Below are 20327 nucleotides of genomic sequence, written 5' to 3'. Positions count from 1 at the left end.
CCCGCCCCTCGTATTGCATATTTCATTGTTATTGTTTGTCACGACCTAGATAATTGTTTTTCCTTTGCCCTCAGAATGTCGTTAACAGTCGTTAAGGTGGTCGTTCGTCGATAGAATAAGCTTCCCTATTCCTTGTAGTTCCTTGAAGTTTATTGGTAACCTGTATTGCTGTACTCGTACATTTACGATTTTAAAGTGATACATGCTGTGTAGGTCACGTGCCGTCTTCTCACAACACTGTACAACACCGCTAGATGACAACACTGATGTAAGACTCCCTGTCGTTATATGCAGGTTGTCTGAAAGTGATATTAGTGGAGCACGACGGTACAACCGTTGGGTATGGGTACCCTGGCCTGGCCCGGAAGGAGGATCAGGTCAATTTACAGGTCATGTTGATGTCCAAGTGTCGTACCTCTGTGGTCAAGGGTAGTACTAGTGTGGTTAAGGGTCGTACCCTTGTGGTCAAGGGTCGTACCATTGTGGTTAAGGGTCGTACCATTGTGGTCAAGGGTCGTACCTCTGTGGACAAGTTATGTGCGCAGTCACGGAAAACTAGTAACACTTGGCTGATGTAGAGGTCAATTGAGGCTTACTGTAGGAGTTTATTGTATTGCCAGTCCAACGTAAGGGTTAACCAGGGATAGCCCCCGTAGAAAGTTAACCAGGGATAGCCCCCGTAGAAAGTTAACCAGGGATAGACCCCGTAGAAAGTTAACCAGGGATAGCCCCCGTAGAAAGTTAGCCAGGGATAGCCCCTTGTAACCTGGTCTAATCAGAGTTTATTTCGGTCTTACCAACAGCCAAGGCTAACCAACGTAGAGGTTGAACGTGATAAACTCAACGGAGGGGTTAGTTAACCAGGGTTACACCTTAGTGTCCAGGTCAGCCAGAGACTAACCGATTGGAGAATTGTGAGGAGCGAGGCTGGCCCCCTCCCCCAGGGCGCCCTCACAAACCGCTGGCTAATGCCACTCCACTGACTTCTCGAGATTCAGTCATTTCCTCGTAACTTAACGCCACAGTAACGTCGGTGGAATGATTTCTGGGATCTGATAATTCCACTTAAGATTAAGTAGAAATAGAATCAAATATTAGAATTTTAAGTTTATCATTAAAGAAATTCAGTGTTTGAAGTTATTCGATTATCATTTATACGATGTTTAATCATCATAATATTATAGTTTTGGGAGGGATAATGTATAATGCTGTTAATATGAGGAAAAAAAAAGACGGCTGGAAATAAACGTTGGGTAATTCTTATAAGGTATGGAGTAAAACATCACACACACACACACACACACACACACACACACACACACACACACACACACACACACACACACACACACACGCTGCTGGGCAGTTACCTTTTTTGGGGAAAATTACATTACTAAATCAGAGCAGATGATATGCTGGTATATCAAAGAGAAAGAATAGAAACCTAACCTAGATATAGACCAAATGTTGTGTTTGTGATCTTTGATTACAGTGCCATGCATGCATCACGTATGTTAACCCGACTCCCCTGCCTGCCTGCCTGCCTCATCCTAGGGGAAAGACGCCTCGCGTTGGGCGAGGCGAGGGACGACCCTCAGGAACTGGCTGGGGCCACCCCGCTGGTGCTTGCAAGTCACTCGGGAGAAAGTCTTTAAAACTTTTTGCTGCAAGATCGTGTTGCTTTTACTTTTTTTCATAATACTTTTTTTTTAATATCTATCTTAAACGAAAGCATTGTTAGGTTATCTACATTGTTAAGAATGCGATATATTATTTTTTTCCCCCCCCTTTCGAAGCAGGCCCGGTGCAGACCACGGGGTGAAAAGCCGAGGCAAAAAATTGAACTCGTATGAGACGTGTGTAATTCGTCTGCATTGTACAGCCGTTGTGGGTGAGAGTATGCTGGCGCCCAGGTCACATGCATGGCCAAGCTACTGATGACCGCAGAACAAAAAATGCAATCGGCAGCATGACTATATTTTTCTTCTCTGTCTCTCGTTTTCTTTTGACTCCGACCGCTCCTGTGGGTGGACAACTGGAGAATAGGAGTCAAATGTCCTGGCATCTTGTCTTTACCCGTATTTCAGAACTATCTTCAAATTTTGCAATAAATTAGAACAAATAAATTGCTTTTTAAGGATCCCGATATATCTTAGATTTGAGGTGACAATACGAGGTGATAGCATAACCTTCCTGTACATAGTGTGTGAGACATCAGCGGGGAAAATTGTAAGCTGCGCACTCGCATTTATCGTATGCAGTACCTCCATAAAAGAAAGTCTTTTTATCTTTTAATAGAAATACATCAGCTTCCCGCTATTGTTATATATATAAAAAAGACGATCCTGCGAATATATATATATATTTTTTTTTTTGGCAGACTCATTGCGGTGTTGGCTCGCGTTGTAAACGAACAACGAGATGCAGACACGGCCGCCTCTCTTACCATGCTTCGTGTGCGAGATATATAACAGCCAAGTCATACGGGCTGGACAGTTTCTCCTCCTACTCTGCTGGGTATACCTCACACACACACACACACACACACACACACACACACACACACACACACACATACCCCAGTTTTTTTCCTACCATGTTTGTGTTGATGTTGGCGTGCGCCTCTCCGTCTCACAGTTTGACCCAGCCACACCCGTTGGACGTCGTTAGAATGCATCTTGCTCCCGTGTGTTCATTGGCTCTGCTCCACACACTCCCATTCTCTCCCATTACTCTCTCTTGCGTCGTATGATGCAGCGGTGATTGCTACAGACGACAAACGACAGACCTTATGTCTTGAGACGTGGAGGTCGTCCAACAGGTGTGTGTGTGTTTGTACCACCGCTGCTGGTGTGCGTGGTGTCCCTCGCAGGCTGGTGTGCGGGGAGGCACCGTCTCGACGCTCATGGCAAACGTAGTTGGTTAGGTTAGGTTGGGTTAGGTTAGGTTGGGTTGGATTAGGTTAGGTTGGGTTGGGTTGGGTTGGGTTGGGTTGGGTTAGGTTAGGTTAGGTTAGGTTAGGTTAGGTTGGGTTGGATTAGGTTAGGTTAGGTTAGGTTAGGTTAGGTTAGGTTAGGTTAGGTTGGGTTGGATTAGGTTAGGTTGGGTTGGATTAGGTTAGGTTAGGTTGGGTTAGGTTGGGTTAGGGGCAGAGCGGTGATGGGCGAGTGCCTGGGCGGGTACCCATCGCGTCCACATGCTCCTTGGGAGGTCGCGGGAGTCTGGTCAGGAAGAACTTGGAAATGAGGTATGTTGAGAGTGTCGTCTCTCTCTCTCTCTCTCTCTCTCTCTCTCTCTCTCTCTCTCTCTCTCTCTCTCTCTCTCTCTCTCTCTCTCTCTCTCTCTCTCACGAGCCTGGAGCTGCACAGACAGACAGAACCAGAACTTGTATCCCACCTGGGCAGGTGGAGGCGAGGTCCTTGACCTCTGACCCACCTGTTGTGACTACAGGCGAGCCCTCAGCCTTGCGGCGTATGGAGAGAGAGAGAGAGAGAGAGAGAGAGAGAGAGAGAGAGAGAGAGAGAGAGAGAGAGAGAGAGAGAGAAGTGGTGGTGGTAGAGTGTGGAACCAGAGGGTCACATGACATCGCACATATGGCCTATACCACCTCACCACACTTCTCGTCCACACGAATCACGTGACATTACTACAGTCACTACAGCCACACAACATACACATTACTACAGTCACTACAGCCACACAACATACACATTACTACAGTCACTACAGCCACACAACATACACATTACTACAGTCACTACAGCCACACAACATACACATTACTACAGTCACTACAGCCACACAACATACACATTACTACAGTCACTACAGCCACACAACATACAGCCTTCAAAACCCCGTAATAAGTATCATTCTAATTCTTAGTTCATGAAATTGTAAACCTGTGTCATGACGGGCTTAGCGAATCTCTCTCTCTCTCTCTCTCTCTCTCTCTCTCTCTCTCTCTCTCTCTCTGTTATCAAGTGTAAAGTGAAGTAATTGCTCTTATACTTCCGTTAATCGAGTTCTCGTTCCATCACGCGCACGTAGATGCGGAGACGTGATTCATTGCAAGCTCCAGGTAAAGCCAGGAGGGAAGGTGGGCAGGTCCATTAGGGTTGGAGGGGGTCGTGGGGGCGGCGCCTCGAGATGATGACGTTAGGCCAAGTAAAAGCTTGACCAGTTTTGCATTGTGGCGACCAGCCAGTACTGACCCCTGTTACCCAGACCAATAAAATGACGAAACAGAAGACCAGGGGAAGGCAGCGGTTACTAAAGGTCGGAGTGCTTGAATCCGGGGCTCTGGGCGCGGCCATGGCTGGTTTTTGTTTAGAAAGTTACACTTTGGTCGTACGCCAGGCATCCGGGCCGGCCGTGATTATCGTACGGTGGCAACACGCAAGCACCAGTAGTATAATGACCTCCAGTGACCTTATTTTGCATGGGGTCAGTCTCTTGCGTTGGGACGGGTTCACTGGTCTGATTTTTTTTTTTTTTTTTTGATATTCATATTTTGCAAGGCTGTGCTGAATAGCTGAGATGATAATAACTCAATAATATTCCTCATAACAAGACACTGGCCTGTTACGTATATTTAGCCATTCATCATTATTGTCTGCTCTTTTATTTATTGCTTAGAGAAGAATGGCAAAGAGGTTAGTGTTGTTTCCCCCTCCTCTCGTACAAAACAGGTGACCGAGGACTTGTCTCGCCTGTGCGCTGCTTCAAAACACTACAGTTCAAGTGTGTCACAACGTGAATCGTGTTGGACTTAACCATCTGTCTCAGGAAAACAAAAATTAGCTCGAACTAAAGGAGTCAGACTCTGTTTGAAAGGTACCGAAATCTATATCAAATTTTTTTTTCTTTTACAGAAAACTGCAGTTAAGTGGTTTATATGTTTATATGTGGGAGCTAATAGTGCATGGCTCCATCCACCGGAGAGGCAGGTCCAAAGACGAAGAAATTAGCCATTACTAGAACCCTCGTTCGTCTCTGGACATCTGAAATGGACGTTTGGTTGCTTCAGAAATGTTTAGTCGTCTTTGCAGTAAACTATGATCGTTAAACTACCCCGCATTATTCATCTCGTTCCAATTCTCCTCATTATCGGGTTATTTATTATGGCACGCATGAATAATGATAATTGGGCTGATGAAGAAATCATCTCCCAGTCCCTGATTTCTTTATCCCCCCCCAAAAAAAGGATTCCATTCAGAGCAGAACGAGGATCTCAGAGCAGCAAAACGTCCCGGGGGAATTGCCACATTTTCTGTGGTCGTTTTGTGGCGCATTGCGCTCCTGTATGATAAACGTCACGATTATCACACGATCGCCTTCATATCTCACGTTGCCAGAATGTTTCCCGCTCACTTCTGGTTACTCTGATGACTCGCTTAGCGCTAGACCTTGAGTGGTGCCCCACCAAGTGTACAACACAAGGGCTGCGGTGGAACCGTTTAAGCGCCTCTCGTAGGTTAGGTTAGGTATGTATGTGGAGAGTCCCACTTACACACGACTCTCGATGTAAACCTGCTACATAGCATGAAAGCAGAGGTTAGCGTATGTTTATATATATATATATATATATATATATATATATATATATATATATATATATATATATATATATATATATATATATATATATATATGTGTGTGTGTGTGTGTGTATGCATATATGTAGGTTGTCAAGGACTAACAGAATTTTGTAAAGGGCAAGATCGTCCGCTTGTGAAGGTCACACGGAGCTGGTTGTCCTCACTAGAAGGTTTGCCATGTAAGGTCACAGTGGGACGGGGGCATCAAGGTTGAAGGGACGTGAGGCACCTCCCTCCTGTTTGAGGTTATTACCTGAGGCATCAGACTGAAGGTGTGCTTAAGACGGAGGTCATCAGCTCGAAGTTGATTGTGAGAGGACGTCAGGTTGAAGTCCCTCAAGACGTATGGTCAGGTAGAAGGTCCCCCTACTGTCGCGACCCTTGTGAGTGGATTGCCTTGTATTGCTCCCCCCCGTGTATTGTAGGTCGGCCGCTTTGGTCATTGGAATGACGCAGGAAGCACGGGATTAAACCCCCCCCAGCAAGCACTCACGCTAAAGGTGCCTCTGGAAAAACAAGTCACACCCAGAGCGAATGATATGTATCAGACGACACCTGCCAGCCGTGACCAGGTGACTAAGTCAGCCAGCGCCTCAGTAGAGCAATTGAGGCCCTGGCTGTGTAGGGAGGGAGTGCGGTCAGTCCAGCCGTTGGATGCCACTAGTAATGCAACCACTTGACTCGTAATGACAAGTTTAAAGTGAAAGTTAAGTGGCGAAGTGTTGACAGAGTTGGGTGACGATGAGGTCTGGTTTACCCTCACCGTCTGCCTGCGTCATCCCCAGACCTGAGTCTCGAGGTGACTGAGGAGTCATCAAGCACAGATCATGTGGGTCCGGCATGATACACTTACCCGTATGATGGATAAGCCACTCGTGGCCTGGGGCAGGCTGCACGAACCACACCTTGTGCTCCACTCGAGATTGTGGTTCAGCTGGTAACAACAGTGTGTCACGTTGTTCATGATTGTTCCTTGGTGTGTGAGGGGGTTCCCACCTCTGCGGCTCCTGAGGTTCTTGGACATGATTACCACGCACGACGCGTCGTACCGAGTTAGCTTCGTCTCCTGGACAGCCACGCCCGCGAACCACGCCCCTCACGTGTGTCCGATGTCGTGTCACGCTCGTTAACTACGTCTCACGGTTGCCTTGTTACCTCTAGCGCCTCCCTCCTCCTCCTCCCTGTGCATGGCCAGGCGTGCCCTGGGTGGGTGGCGGGCCCCTGGAGTGGGTCTCTGCCTAGGACCACTGCCCACGCGGTGTTCAGACGGGTCAATTCGTTAACTGGTCCGCCTCTACCAAGTGAGGGGATTGCAGTGCTTTATTAATGCTGTCATCACTTGAGGCTGCCATCGCATATTGACCCGTTCGCTACACCTGGTTGCGTCCCAGCCTGGGCACCTCCTGCCATGCATGGCTGATTCTCATCCCAGGAATTTATGACCCATTTTCCCGGTCCTTCCTACCAGCTCCGACCACCCACCAACCCTGCTTGGTACTTTGATTGTCCCACCATCAGACCTAGTACCTCTGTCTGTCTCTCTCCCATTCCCTACCATCACCCATCTCTCTCTCCCGCCCCATCCCATTACGTGTCTCCATCCCACCTCAGCCCATGTCTCCTCTCTGTGGTGGATGTCACTTGTCTTCAGCGTTTGTGCCTCTATCACATCGTCATTTCGGCCGCTTGCCACACTTGCCTTCCTCCCTCCTCACCATCCTCGCTGTCTGTATAACCTCTCGAGGCTGACCAGTCGTGCTCGTGTCGTACCGTCGTGCTCAAGGGTTGTTGTACCCGAATTTTTAACGTCTTCTTTATTTTAGTTCTCATTCACCTGTCCATTGTGTGTTACACCAGGTTCGAACGGTCCACGTCTGGGCCGTCGAGGCTGTGTGACGACCGACCATAAGGACCGCCTCATAGCACTTTCCTCCCGCGAGGCCACACAGTATTGGAATATATATATAAGACACTTTACGACTACCAAATTGCCCTCGAGGCAACAAGGACTTAATTGCCGGTACTATAGTTCCTTGACAGTTAGATGGTTTAACATGAATGAAAGGCTATTCAGAGAGTCTTATTATACAGGTTTCAGTTCATATTTATTCATTAGGGGAAGTAAAAGAAGTTGAGAACAGGTTTTTCATTTTTTTTATTTTTTTTTCAAGCTACGCAGATTTCACCTCAACGAAGCAGTGGTTGATGTGTTGAGCTGGAAACTTTGGCACTTAGCTTTATTGACTGTGTGTATGTGGAGAGGGAGGGAGGGAGGGAGGCGGGGGGGGGGGAAGAGTGAGTGTGTTAAAAAGGTCGGTGAACGCACTTGCTCCGCTTCGGCCGTGCTACACACCCTCCTCCCTCATCCCCATGTCACAGATGGGGTGGACTCCCTGCATCACACCCTCTTGTGCGTGTCCCATTGGCATTGGCTCGTACTCTCACGTGGACGTACTCTTTCCACGACTCTCTCTCTCTCTCTCTCTCTCTCTCTCTCTCTCTCTCTCTCTCTCTCTCTCTCTCTCTCTCTCTCTCTCTGCAGACCGTTCCTCCAGTCATCTACCCCAAGCGTCTGTCTGTCCAGCTTCCCGGCCAACTTTCTCTGCCTCTGTGCCCGTCTATCCCTCCTCACCCCAGGCATATAATTCTCTCTCTCTCTCTCTCTCTCTCTCTCTCTCTCTCTCTCTCTCTCTCTCTCTCTCTCTCTCTCTCTCTCTCTCTCTCTCTTGATTTCCCCCCATTTCCTCCTCCCGGGTTCTGCCACCGTCTGCGTACCTCGGGCTGCCCGGGCGCCTCGCCCACATGTCGATCCCCAGCAGAGTGCCCAGCTCCCAGGCGCGTCACATGGTCGTGCTGGTGACGCCGTAACGCTGTTATAAGGCGTGACTGCTCGCGGCCGACCTTTGCTCCGGCGCCTCTGTTATCAGCTCTCGCAGGGAGTGGAGAGAGAGAGAGAGAGAGAGAGAGAGAGAGAGAGAGAGAGAGAGAGAGAGAGAGAGAGAGAGAGAGAGAGAGACTCCCCTTCTCTGACCTATTATGAGCGGTCAACCTCGACCTTCAGTCCGTCAACCACACCAGCTCGTGCATAATGCTCTCTCTCTCTCTCTCTCTCTCTCTCTCTCTCTCTCTCTCTCTCTCTCTCTCTCTCTCTCTCTTCACACACACATACATACATTCATACATACATACATACATACATACATACATACATACGCACATTGTGCAGCATTCTCTTCTACCCACGTTCGGTGTACACACGCCCCTCTCGTCACACATTTTATTCAGCAGACATTGGTACATTCGTCTTACGATTAACTTCATCAAGATAGAAAGAATGTAAGAAAGTCATTTACAAAAATTTTTTATACTATTTTTCACCTTCTAAATGGTTCAACACATTTATTTTCAGTCTTGTAAATGTTTCGCATTTTAGATGAAGGTTCACACGTGGCCTTTTCTCGTAATAAAAGATTTACAGTGTCTTCCCTTGTGCTTAGAGAGAGTGAGAGTGTGAGTGTGAAATCCTCTTAAAACCCCCCCCCCCCCCCCCCCATGATCTTTCGCCCGGGAATCACGACTCATTCGCTGAAGTATTTACCTTAGTAGCCTGGCAGGTCACGTTAACGGGGTCGGTCAGAGATCAAGTGGGCGCAGGCTAATAGCGGGCGCGGGAGACGGAGGTATTTTGGCAGGCGCTATGATGACTTAGTTAGCGGGCGCGGGAACGTAGGGTCGGATGGTTAGCGGGCGCGGGAACAGTATGTGGTGTGGGAGGGCGCGGTGACGACTGAGTTAGAGGGCGTGGGAAGAGTAGCGTGTGTGGGCGCGGTGACCAAGGCTCCGGGGAGCGGCCAAGATAAGATGACCAGATGTGACACTGAACCTTGGCTGTGTTTATTGCTTATTGTTTATTGTTTATTGTTTATTCATAGTACTTTATGGTGGCTTTGCGTTCGAGTTGTCTGTATTCAGAGATTTGTAATATAATCGTCTGCTTTCTCTCTTTCTTTCTTCTTCTTTTTTTCCAATGGCTGATTGTAGCCTGTCTGTCGCCGATCTGATCAAACATACCTCGGGTGGGGAAAGGAAGTCGCTCGGGAAAAACTCTGGTGACAAAAACACGGGTTTGCAAGACAGAAAACGGAGCTGCACCAGAAAATGCGAGTAAACTGGTTCAGTATCCGCTTTATATTTTTTTTATCGTTAGTCAGTGTTATTAAAGTTTCTCTCGTTCTGATTATTGAACTTTATTTTCTAGATCAAATAGAAAATGGATGATGTGAGAGAAGTAGTTATGATATTGTAATGTGTGCGATGGATACACTCGGAGAAAAAGAAAAATCCTGATGGTTTCCGTGACACAAATTGATCAGTACGACTCATGGTTGGCGAGCATGAACGTCAGACACATTTCCCAGTATTCATTTGTGGTTATTTCCATCGAAATGTGACATGAATGTAACATTTACTGTGGCAAATGACGGTAAATGTCGCGAGCAGTGGATGTATTACCACTGTGAGGCATTTCTCAAAATCCTCCACCCTTGATGTCATAAAGTTTCGCACGAAGTGCTCAGATATTTTTTTGACCATGTGTACATGTGAGACAGGGGAATGTGAAGAGGGAATCGATGTGGATATGTGGAAAGAAGGCATCGAGTGAATCCCCTGCAAGCAGCAAATCAGATATCTTTGAAAAGGGGTTAGATAGCGTTAGAGTTTACCGAGGGAGTGAGGTTGATCAAGGACCGTCTTCAGCGTGGTTTACATTTCCAGTGGTTTCGACAGAGTAATAACTTACTTTTTTTTTTCTCTCGTCACTCATGAGTCAGACGCCATGGAGGAGAAACTTTCCACGATAAATGTTAATTTCCTCCCCAGAATCAAAGGGTAGGCAGTCAGGCTCGTCGTTTAGTAGGTGGCACTGGGTTACTTCCCCGTCCGTGCCGTTGTGGTGCTGCTGCTGCTTCGCTGCTCGGACATGGACAGAGAGGTACTGATACAGACAGAAAGTCTCTGTCCAAAACCCGGTGATGGATGGTAACGTAAGAATCCAATTTCAGGTGCAACTGGGATGAAAACTGTCGTCGTATATGTTCATAAATCTGTTTCAAGACACACGTCGCATTGTTCATGTGTCGGTAAATGTAGCCTTTCAAGCTGGACTTATACTTAAGAAGACTTACTGAGGTGGAAGTGTTGACATTAGCTGAGGTGCTGGGTGACCGAGGCAAAGCCTTACAGACACCTAAGCAAAACCGCAGGCACTGGCGGCCACACGCACGACACTTTCTACACTGCTGTTCCACTGTCATGTTCCCTGAGGCTGCCTTTTCAATACTAACACTGCCACATTATGTGCTGGGAGTGCAGTATGGTGTGACACAAGAGACACACGTAGCGACAGAGACCAGATCGGGAACGCTTGCCTTAAACACGTAGCGTAGTCGGTGTGGTGGGCAAGATTGCCAGGGACATTTCTTTCATAAGGTTTCACGTGATTTGCACGACTGGATAAGAAGTGGTTAATCAGACCTTCACGACGGGCTAGGAGTAGAATCATGCAACACGTAAAGTATTGCTCGTCTGATGCTAAAGTATTGCCCGTCTGATGCTAAAGTATCGCCCGTCTGATGCTAAAGTATCGCCCGTCTGATGCTAAAGTATTGCCCGTCTGATGCTAAAGTATCGCCCGTCTGATGCTAAAGTATTGTGTCGACGCTTAATGTGGACGCCGTCAAGGTTAAGCGACTCGCTGTTTGTGCTTACGCGAGCCACAGGCCAGCAGTGTCGGCGGGGGATCGCCTTCCTCATGATGACAGCAAGGCCGTCTGCGCGTGAGAGGTCGCTGTCGTCCTGAGGCAACGAGAATCTGAAAAGTGAGGAGGGAGGGGAAACGCTGTGGACAGTGTGGTGTTTATTCCTAAAAGAGAGAAAAAAAAACCTTACGAAGTGTTGTTCGTCAGTTCAGCAGATGTGATGTTCGTGCGGTAAATTTCGCTCGCAATCAGGAGCAAAATGCTAGATGTGCTCGAAGTAATTACGTAACGATCTCGAAGAAGGAACCCCAGACTACGTATTGAAATGACAGTCAATAAGGCATTGTTAGGAATTAAGACACTGGCTTAGTTATATAATTGGATTATCTTGAGATTAGTATAATCTGTCTTGTTGAATTCACTCAGGTAGTCTGACAGAGATTTCATCTCTTGTGGTGTGGATTTGAGGCTGTAGAGTGTAGGGGACGTGCCTACGTGACTTTGATAGACCGATCGATTCTGATAGATATATGGGGGTTGAAAAACATTGGCATGGTTGGTATATAACTTTGGTCAGTCTGTGCGTGTGGACATTGAGAATTGATGGAGGCAAATTGATTGTTAGGGGGGATGGAGGGTCAGTTTATCACTCTTCAGCACAACTTGAAGACACTTCTGGGTCAGATCCAGAAAGCCAGACCACAGTACCCGCGAAGGGTCGTACCGTCGTGGTCAGTGGGGTGAAGGTAGGTAGGTAGCCACGTACTGCAGTTATCGTATCACTGGGCCACTGCGAGACATGATTGCAGCTGCCTAACGGAAACTTCTCATTTTTTTTTTTTCCATAAGTCATGCAACCATTAAGGCCAGTTCTCTCTCACATTTATCTTTCGCATATTACAGTAATGATGTTTTTATAAGTTTGATAACCGTAAGGGAAGTTTTTCTAGTGTGTGACGTTGTGTAGGTCTGCACATGGCGTGGGTGGACACAGGGAACAAAACTGTGTTCACCCACCATGCACGAGCAGAGAACATATGAACTCCTCATATAAAGGATATACGTTCACACATGTGCTGGTGTTCCAATATGATATCTGTTTATATTCAAAACTCGGGGTATGATTACGTGATCTTCAGTTGTTTCTCCCCGTCGATTCATTTCTTGATATATATATATATATATATATATATATATATATATATATATATATATATATATATATATATATATATACATATACATATATAATGTGTATCATTGTCTGCGTGAGAGATGCTATGAATTCCGTCATCACATAATTTGTTTATATGTAGTGATGATCATTTTCTTTACTCCTCATCATTGGCTACCCCTTTCTCACCGGTATATATTGTTTTAAGTAGACGTAACTTTATCGTTTCCCTCTCGACATTTTCGTCAACGGCAAACACGTCAATAAAGCTCGTTAATGCCGTATTGTTGGATGTGATTTGATGGAAGGTTTTATAAGGTACAGAAGAGGTGCAACGCCGCCTCCCGGGGAACCCCGTGAGGTGCACTTCCCGCTCGCGTTACACACACACGGATGAAACTGAAATCGAATCAGTTTTTATTTCTGGAAGCTGAAGGGAAGAGTCGTTCACTGAACATCTGGAAGTTCTGCTTCAGGTCTGATCTTTGATCACGACTGAGAAAGGTTCGCTCCACCCAGAGAGTTATGTCCAACATAACGTATCCAAGTATTGCTGACTTTTATGCAAGGTGGTTTTCCGTAGCAGTTGACCTTTTGCGTTTGGAATTGGAAAAAATATTGCTTTTGCAAAGGTCGTGCGACTCTTTTTTTCCTTCATATTTTTATGTCTGTGATGGTTATGAGGAAGGTTGAAAGAGCAAGTGGTCTAGTCATGACTGTGATGGAAGAGGTGGAAGCGAGCAGCGAGCTGGGTGTGCACGATTTGTGGGGTCAGTCGTCACTACGGACGGCCACATACGTGCAGCGGCGGAGGGAAACCTCCTCCTCCTCCTCCTCCCCAGTTGTTTACTGAGTGATGCCAGATTTAGGTCGGTGGTGCAGTTAGTGATATACCACACACAGGTGTGCCTCGCTGGTGCTCGCGGTGTGCAGGGATATGTCACCTGTCACGGAAATGTGAGGTGGGAGGGAGGGATGCAAGCCAAGACCTATCGCTATCGGAACCGCCCCAGCCTCAGCCACTCGTCCCTCAGTGGCAGGAAGCAGGGCGGCCTCACCTGCCAAGGGCTGCTCCTTCGCAAGGATGTCCACTCCCTCGGCCTACATCCGTGCTCCAGCAGAGAGAGAGAGAGAGAGAGAGAGAGAGAGAGAGAGAGAGAGAGAGAGAGAGAGAGGAGAGAAAAAAAGTATAGAGGCATATATTATCCTGTTTTGAAATGTCCTTGGATGGGGATTTAACATTTCAGATTTTGTTTTTTTCTTACATTCGAGTTGCAGTTGTAGGCATTAGGTACGTACCCGTGGACCACTTAGCGGTCCAGCGAGGTAGGATGCATAATTGGAGTTGCGGGCCGGCAAGGTGGGTGAGTGTGTCACCAAACCTCTGACCTATGACGAGCCCAGCTCAGCCCTGTGGCCCGGGTCGCTTAAAGTTCAGAGCCAGCGTAGCGCGGTGAGGTGAGAGCAGTCAGCGTGGGGGAGAGGCCAGTCGTGTTGTGTTGGTGGGACAGTTAGCTCCACTCACCGCCAGTCCTCCCGGTCCTCTTACTACCTCTCCTCCTCCTCCTCCTCCTCCTCTTCCTCCTCCTCCCACACACTCCTCGCCATCTAGTGTCTGTTTGCTTGTGTGGTCTAGATAGCGAGGAGTCTGTACCCGAGTGGGATCAGTGCCTGGTGTCTTGTGTTGTTACTCACACTGGAACAAGATCGCGTGATTCCTCTGATAGATAGAAACTGACTTCGAGTAATGTGACAGTGAACCCAGCCTGGAACCTGGCCGTTGTGAAGTGTGTGTTTGGTTGGTTGGTGGTGGTGGTGGTGCCACACACCTGTGGTGGGCGAGTGAGGGGAGCGAGGTTCACTCGCTGCAGCCCCAGGCACCACACCCGGACCTGCTGCATCCCCGCGCTGTGTACCGCGTGTGACACTCCCACTCGCCGGATCTTCCTCCAGTGTTACGATACGTGAACTCGACAGCAAATCATTGATACCTTGCGTTGTGATAGAGGTGTTAAGATGGACACAGGAGATCCTTTGTGATAATGATGTGGACACATACGTAGAGGAAAATACGTGAATATATATATATATATATATATATATATATATATATATATATATATATATATATATATATATATATATATATATATATATATTGATGTGAAAATGACCCAGTATTTATAGGAAGGTTTAAGACATAAATCTGTGTAACAGAATTTCTTGGACATCTCCCGGATGAACGAACTAAATGCCACATGTGAGGTCGAACGAAAGTAAAATGGAAGAAAAAACAGTGGGAATAACCAGGAAATATCATGATATTTAAACGAGTTCTGTCCTACAAGTGCGACGAAATTACCTTGATAAGACCCCCTGAGGATCGGATCACCTCGTTAGGCTCTGTGCCTGACGAGGAGGAGGAGAAGGAGGAGGCTCGTGATTTTTAGAACCGATCGAAGATGTATTGGGTACTGTGGCTGGAGCGGCTAGTGAAATGGCGTGACTGTGTGTGATGAAGGTTAGCTGAGTGTTGTAACGACGTGCTGTGGGGCGCACGGGGGAGAGGGGATTAGATCTACCGTTATGGAAATGGCCAGAGCTTGATGGCAACGCAAGAATGAAGTTTAAGACGTCTTTTTTTCCCCTGGCGCTCACACGGGCTGGCGAGCGTTACAACACAGAGCAGATCTGGGAGGGGGAGGGGAGGGACATTGCTTGTAAAAACTGTCTCAAGGATTTCTGGTGCAGTGGTTATTGCAAGTGTGTGTGTGTGTGTGTGTGTGTGTGTGTGTGTGTGTGTGTGTGCATACGAATACACAGACGTGGTACATATATATACAAGGTTAAGAGACGGGCAGCATCAGTGTTAGCTCCTCCCCCCGTAACACACACACACACACACACACACACACACACACACACTTTACAGTGCGCGCGCACGCATATAAACTTGCATGCATGCATCACGCTGTTGCTCGGACCTCGCCTCCGTCAGCTCTTGCCAGTAGAGATCCCTCGTCCTCGTGACGCAATTCGGCACCACGGTGTCATCGAGCCCATCCGGGCTCCCACAGGTCCCTGTAAAAACACACGACCCCCATCCCAGCCATTGTGATGATGACCAGTAATCAATTGACCACCGCCCCAGTCTTTGTGATCGATCCCCTCGTGTATGGTGTGTGTGTGTGTGTGTGTGTGTGTCTTGGTACGTGTTCAACCTTTGACTCCAGTTCCTTCAGTAAACCCGTTATTGCACACATGGGAGGGCGAGGAGGCTGGATCGCTTATTAGGGCAGGGTAGAGCAGACAGGGAAGAGGCTTGTCAGCATATGGCAAAGGACTTCGGGGACAGTGGCGGTCACCCCTAGCTGCAGGTCAGGTCATCATGAGGGGTCAGGGGTCAACGTGGGGGATGAGCTGTGGAGGAGAGGGTGGTGAGGTGAGGGCAGATGGTGAATCGTGATTGGCTGTTCGTAGGTGAGGATTCGTGATTGGCTGTGGGCATGTGATGGTTCATATTAAGCTCTGGGAGGAGTGATGGTTTATGTGTTGAGCTGTAGGGATGTTTGTTGATGGGCGGTCCAAGATAAGCTGTGGGGTAGAAGGTTTAGCCTGAGCTGCAGGAGCTGTAGACAGTCATGTCAAGCTAGGCTGTCATACCACCACACCGTATATTTGGTGTCACAGGAAATTTTTTTTTCCCTTGATACGGAAAATATGGCAACTCCGTCATAGAATTTCTAAAATATTAATACATTTCCTCTAAAAAAAAGAACAAAAGCGAATCATAATGAATGTTGCAAGACGTCCAGTCACTGCGCATAGCGATCTTCATCGACGTGGCTGGCTGGACAAAGAAGCAAGTCATTAACATAAGAACAACAGTGGCCCAGAGACGAGGTCCTGGGGGAGCGCTGCCCGCCACGACCCAGGTGGAAATCGTGCCTGGTATTCCGTCACTGGACACTCGGTCATCATCACAATTGTGGTCGAGTGGAAAAGATGCGAGTCAGACACTTGGGCGAGGCTCCGCTTAATGATATCACCCACCAGTCATGCCGAGTCAGCGGGAACGCGAGTTTAACCCGATTTTCCGGCTTTATCTCCGCGTCCGACCTGCTCGTTCTCGCCCTCAGCCGAACTGTAGGTGTTGGTTGAGGTTGTGTAAGGCGCGCGCGCCCGAGTGTGTGTGTGTGTTGGGTCGATTTATGGTGTCGCTTACAACGACATCATCTCACCGAACTAGATCACAGTTAACGTACTACATTCTAGGTCTTCATATATGTAACACATTCTCTCTCTCTCTCTCTCTCTCTCTCTCTCTCTCTCTCTCTCTCTCTCTCTCTCTCTCTCTCTCTCTCTCATCGGACATAAGAAGCCTCCGCTCCCACTGCATTACAGCAAACCGTGTCAGAGATCACCCGGCACCAGCAACACCCACTGGACGTATTGAAAGGCTGGCTCAGCTACGAGTGCCAGGATGGTATGAGGTCAGTTTAGCTGGCGGCAGGCACCACGGGCGGGCGGGCGGGCGGGGGGGAAAAGTTATATATTTGACCCCATCTTATGGCCACGAGGCCATTCTCGCTTGCTCTTACCTCTCACCCACTTTTCCCTCTCATCACGTACTCGCTGCTCAAGACGCACTTATCATTCAGGGCGGACTCGCCTCTAGCCACACACACTCACCCACTTCTGTGTTGCGTCGCCTTCCGTCCCTGTGTATCTAAAGGGCGCCCTTGTTAGGCACCTTAATTTTAAGTATTTAGGTAATTTATATCTCGTATAATCCCTCGTACTAAGTTCATTGTCAGTTTAAAAAGACATTAATGTCGTGGAAACTAGATATTTCATGTTAGCTTGGAGGAAAAATGCAAAAAATATTGAAACATCTGGTGAACGGGAGGTTAACCAGATGTATGATGATGGTATGCATGTGTGCGATTATATGGGTCATGTATATCGAGTTACTGGCATATGACTAACATTCTCCAAAAGAATTTCTGACGGTAGGCTTGGAAACAGAAAACGAGCTCTCTCGGTAGCTATTGCGTTAACGATATTACACTAATCATTATATAATCATTTTCATGATCATTATCACTGTGTAGTTGCGAGAGATTATGTTATATATTTTCTCTTGAGTAATATTATGCGTCGACGCTGTAGCCATAAGGTGCTGCTGGCTGGCGACAGCACCGCAGATGTATTAACCCCAGAGGTAATGTTCGCGTGTCGCGTAGAGTCGTCTACTGCCATGTTTAGCTGGTCTTATGAAATGCATATCCAAATTCAAGAATATATATATATATATATATATATATATATATATATATATATATATATATATATATATATATATATATATATATATATATGGGAGATTATCATCACTATGTACATAGGAACCTGGTTGCGGTCAGACGCGTTCAATTTCGTCATTAAGATAAGACTCTGGTCACCAGCTCGGGTCAGACGTGTCCAAGAAGAAATAAAAGAATAAAAGAAGGATTGCGCCCAGGTCTTGTGGCGTCCTCGCTCGGCCACCGTAAACCATGCCACCGACGAGAAATCACTTAGGCGAGAACTATTCTTACTCATACGTATCTTATATCCTGGTCTTACGATTATTATTTCCTTGTGCATGACAGAGAGAAAAAAAAATAATAATCGTTTTTGTTGGTGTCGGTTCCCACGAGCACGACGGTACGAAGTCCGCTTGACCACACGATCGTCCCTAGGTCCGCCGTAACGGTACGACCTTTGGGCACCGGCCATCGTACCCCACCACCTCACTGCTCGAGAGGTTGATGAAGCGGGTCGTGCCAGCCAGCGCCTCTCGTGTACTGTGTGTGTGAGGATTTGGCAACAAGACTGCCGACATGTGCTGGGTTATGATGACAGACAAGACGCTCCACTTCCCTCATGTCGCAGGGGTCGTCATGACAGCAAAAGATAATGTGGGTTTATTGGACGTGTCAGTCGCCAGCCTATTAACATGAACTATAGCTCTTCCCTCATTACTTGCCTTCAAACCCCATACAGCTTCTCAGCTCCTTGAAGTAAACCCGCTGAGAGTGACGGTACGTAGTCACCGAAGAGCAGATACGTACCTGGCATGAAACCATGTGAGGTATTGTCTATGTCAGGTGAAGACCCCAGAGCAGGATCCTACCATAGCATAATGCTTTTAAGAAATTGATGGAGGTTACTTTTTTTTTTTTATTGCGTCGAGCTTCGTGTTGCCCTAGATTACTGGCCATTAATCTTGTCAGCCAAAAAAAAAAAGAAGAAAATTTTATATCTGAACTGAATGTTAATTCTTATAGACAAAAAAAAAAAAATCACAGTTGATTGCTATTTTCATTCCGACGAGGCTGTTGCCACATGTCGCTGTTGCAAAAGAATTTCATCATTCAGGTGTCACTGGCTGGTCACTGCCTCGATCGTCACTGCTTGGAGGACTGGAACTCAGGTGGAAAAATACTATTATGATGAATTATCAGAATCTTGGTGAAGACTCGGGGGGTAGTGGGTGGTCTGTCTCCCCCTCAAGGACGGAGTTACTGTGTTGAGACGCGACACGTTTCCAATCCTTGCGGCGAATATTCGTCTGGACACAAGCTCTCGCTCACCGTTCTACTCCCCCGAGGTCCGGTCGCACCATTTCCCCCTGGACTCTTGCCTCATCCGTGAACCTGGGAGTCGTATCTGAGTAATGGCAGTCACCAGGTATTGTTAATGGAGCAGATCTCTGCCTCACGTACCAGATTGCCCGGCTGCTCCTCATCCCCCTCCGTCCTCAGCAATACTCGTCACGATCGTTACAACATGGAGGAATACATGCTTGACGCGAGGTCCCGGCCGTCGTCATCCTAGCCCCAAATACTTGACCTGTTATTCATTCTAACAACTACCTTCAAATTATACATTATTTTTTCCCCCACCCATAAATACAAAAAACTGGGTCACTCTAGTTGTGTCGGCGTCGTATAATGACAACACGAATGTGGGTTTATTGGTGTTTCAGCATCACCCTCGAAGTCACACGGAGTCGCTTGCCCAGTGCCAGCTCACGAGCAGGAACCATTCCCTCTCATATTCTTTGCTCAGTTGTCTCCCCTCCTGGGTGTGGGACTCCATAATCCGGGGCAAGAGTCAGACAAGCCACGGACAGTCGGCCCACTACGGGTTTACGTTTATATTGACGGTGAAACATTTAATGGCAAGGTGACAGATGGTTGAATCTCTGGTGCTTGGCCAGTCAACAGGAGACATGACTGTATACCTGATTTGAACTTTCACTCGAGTAAACCACTGCGTCTGGCCTAGTTAGAATTATGGTATTAGCATGCTAACCACGGCCTAGCTCTTACTGGGGTGTTACATATGTCACAGCTCAGAAGCTGGGAGGTGTTGCTAGAGGTGGGAGGTGTTGCTAGAGGTGGGAGGTGTTGCTGAAGGTTGGAGGTGTTGCTAGAGGTGGGAGGTGTTGTTGAAGGTGGGAGGTGTTGCTGAAGGTTGGAGGTGTTGCTGGTGAATGTCCGATCTTGTGGTTGGGTTAGTGTGATGAAGTGTAGGCTACATCAGTGTAGCTGTTAGTGATGAGGTGTCAGGAGCTCTTTCAGTCCAGGTTAGGGAGTGGTGCGGAACTAGAACTCGTATGTCATAGCTTAGAGATGTATAACATAGTCCACCGTAGTTTAGGTTCGTCTCACGTAGTATACTGTAGGCTTAGCCTGCCAAGCGGTCATCTCAGCCCAACGGTTATTGTTATTATCATTATTTTGG

General features: G+C 47.4%; 2 protein-coding genes across 6 annotated transcripts in view; both read left to right on the top strand.

The window, feature by feature from the left end:
• Positions 1-20327, top strand: part of LOC139746353 (NADH dehydrogenase [ubiquinone] 1 beta subcomplex subunit 2, mitochondrial-like) — a 246601-nt gene that overhangs the window by 54061 nt on the left and 172213 nt on the right. The window lies entirely within an intron of this gene.
• Positions 1-20327, top strand: part of LOC139746350 (uncharacterized) — a 35389-nt gene that overhangs the window by 10792 nt on the left and 4270 nt on the right. Inside the window, exon 1 of one of the 5 annotated variants that reach the window (XM_071657526.1) lies at positions 13998-14072. The exons of 3 other annotated variants lie outside the window; for them this stretch is intronic. Coding sequence is in view for 1 of the 2 variants with exons in the window: in XM_071657525.1 (XP_071513626.1) it covers positions 16745-17026 (282 nt within the window). In the remaining variant the exon portion in view is untranslated. Of the gene's footprint in view, positions 1-13997; positions 14073-16729; positions 17027-20327 lie in introns of those variants that run through there. One more of the 5 variants, XM_071657525.1, reaches the window with a different exon arrangement.

Source organism: Panulirus ornatus, chromosome 64 (assembly GCF_036320965.1).
Source record: "Panulirus ornatus isolate Po-2019 chromosome 64, ASM3632096v1, whole genome shotgun sequence".
NCBI lineage: Eukaryota > Metazoa > Arthropoda > Malacostraca > Decapoda > Palinuridae > Panulirus > Panulirus ornatus.
This window is presented reverse-complemented; position numbering and strand designations above follow the sequence as displayed.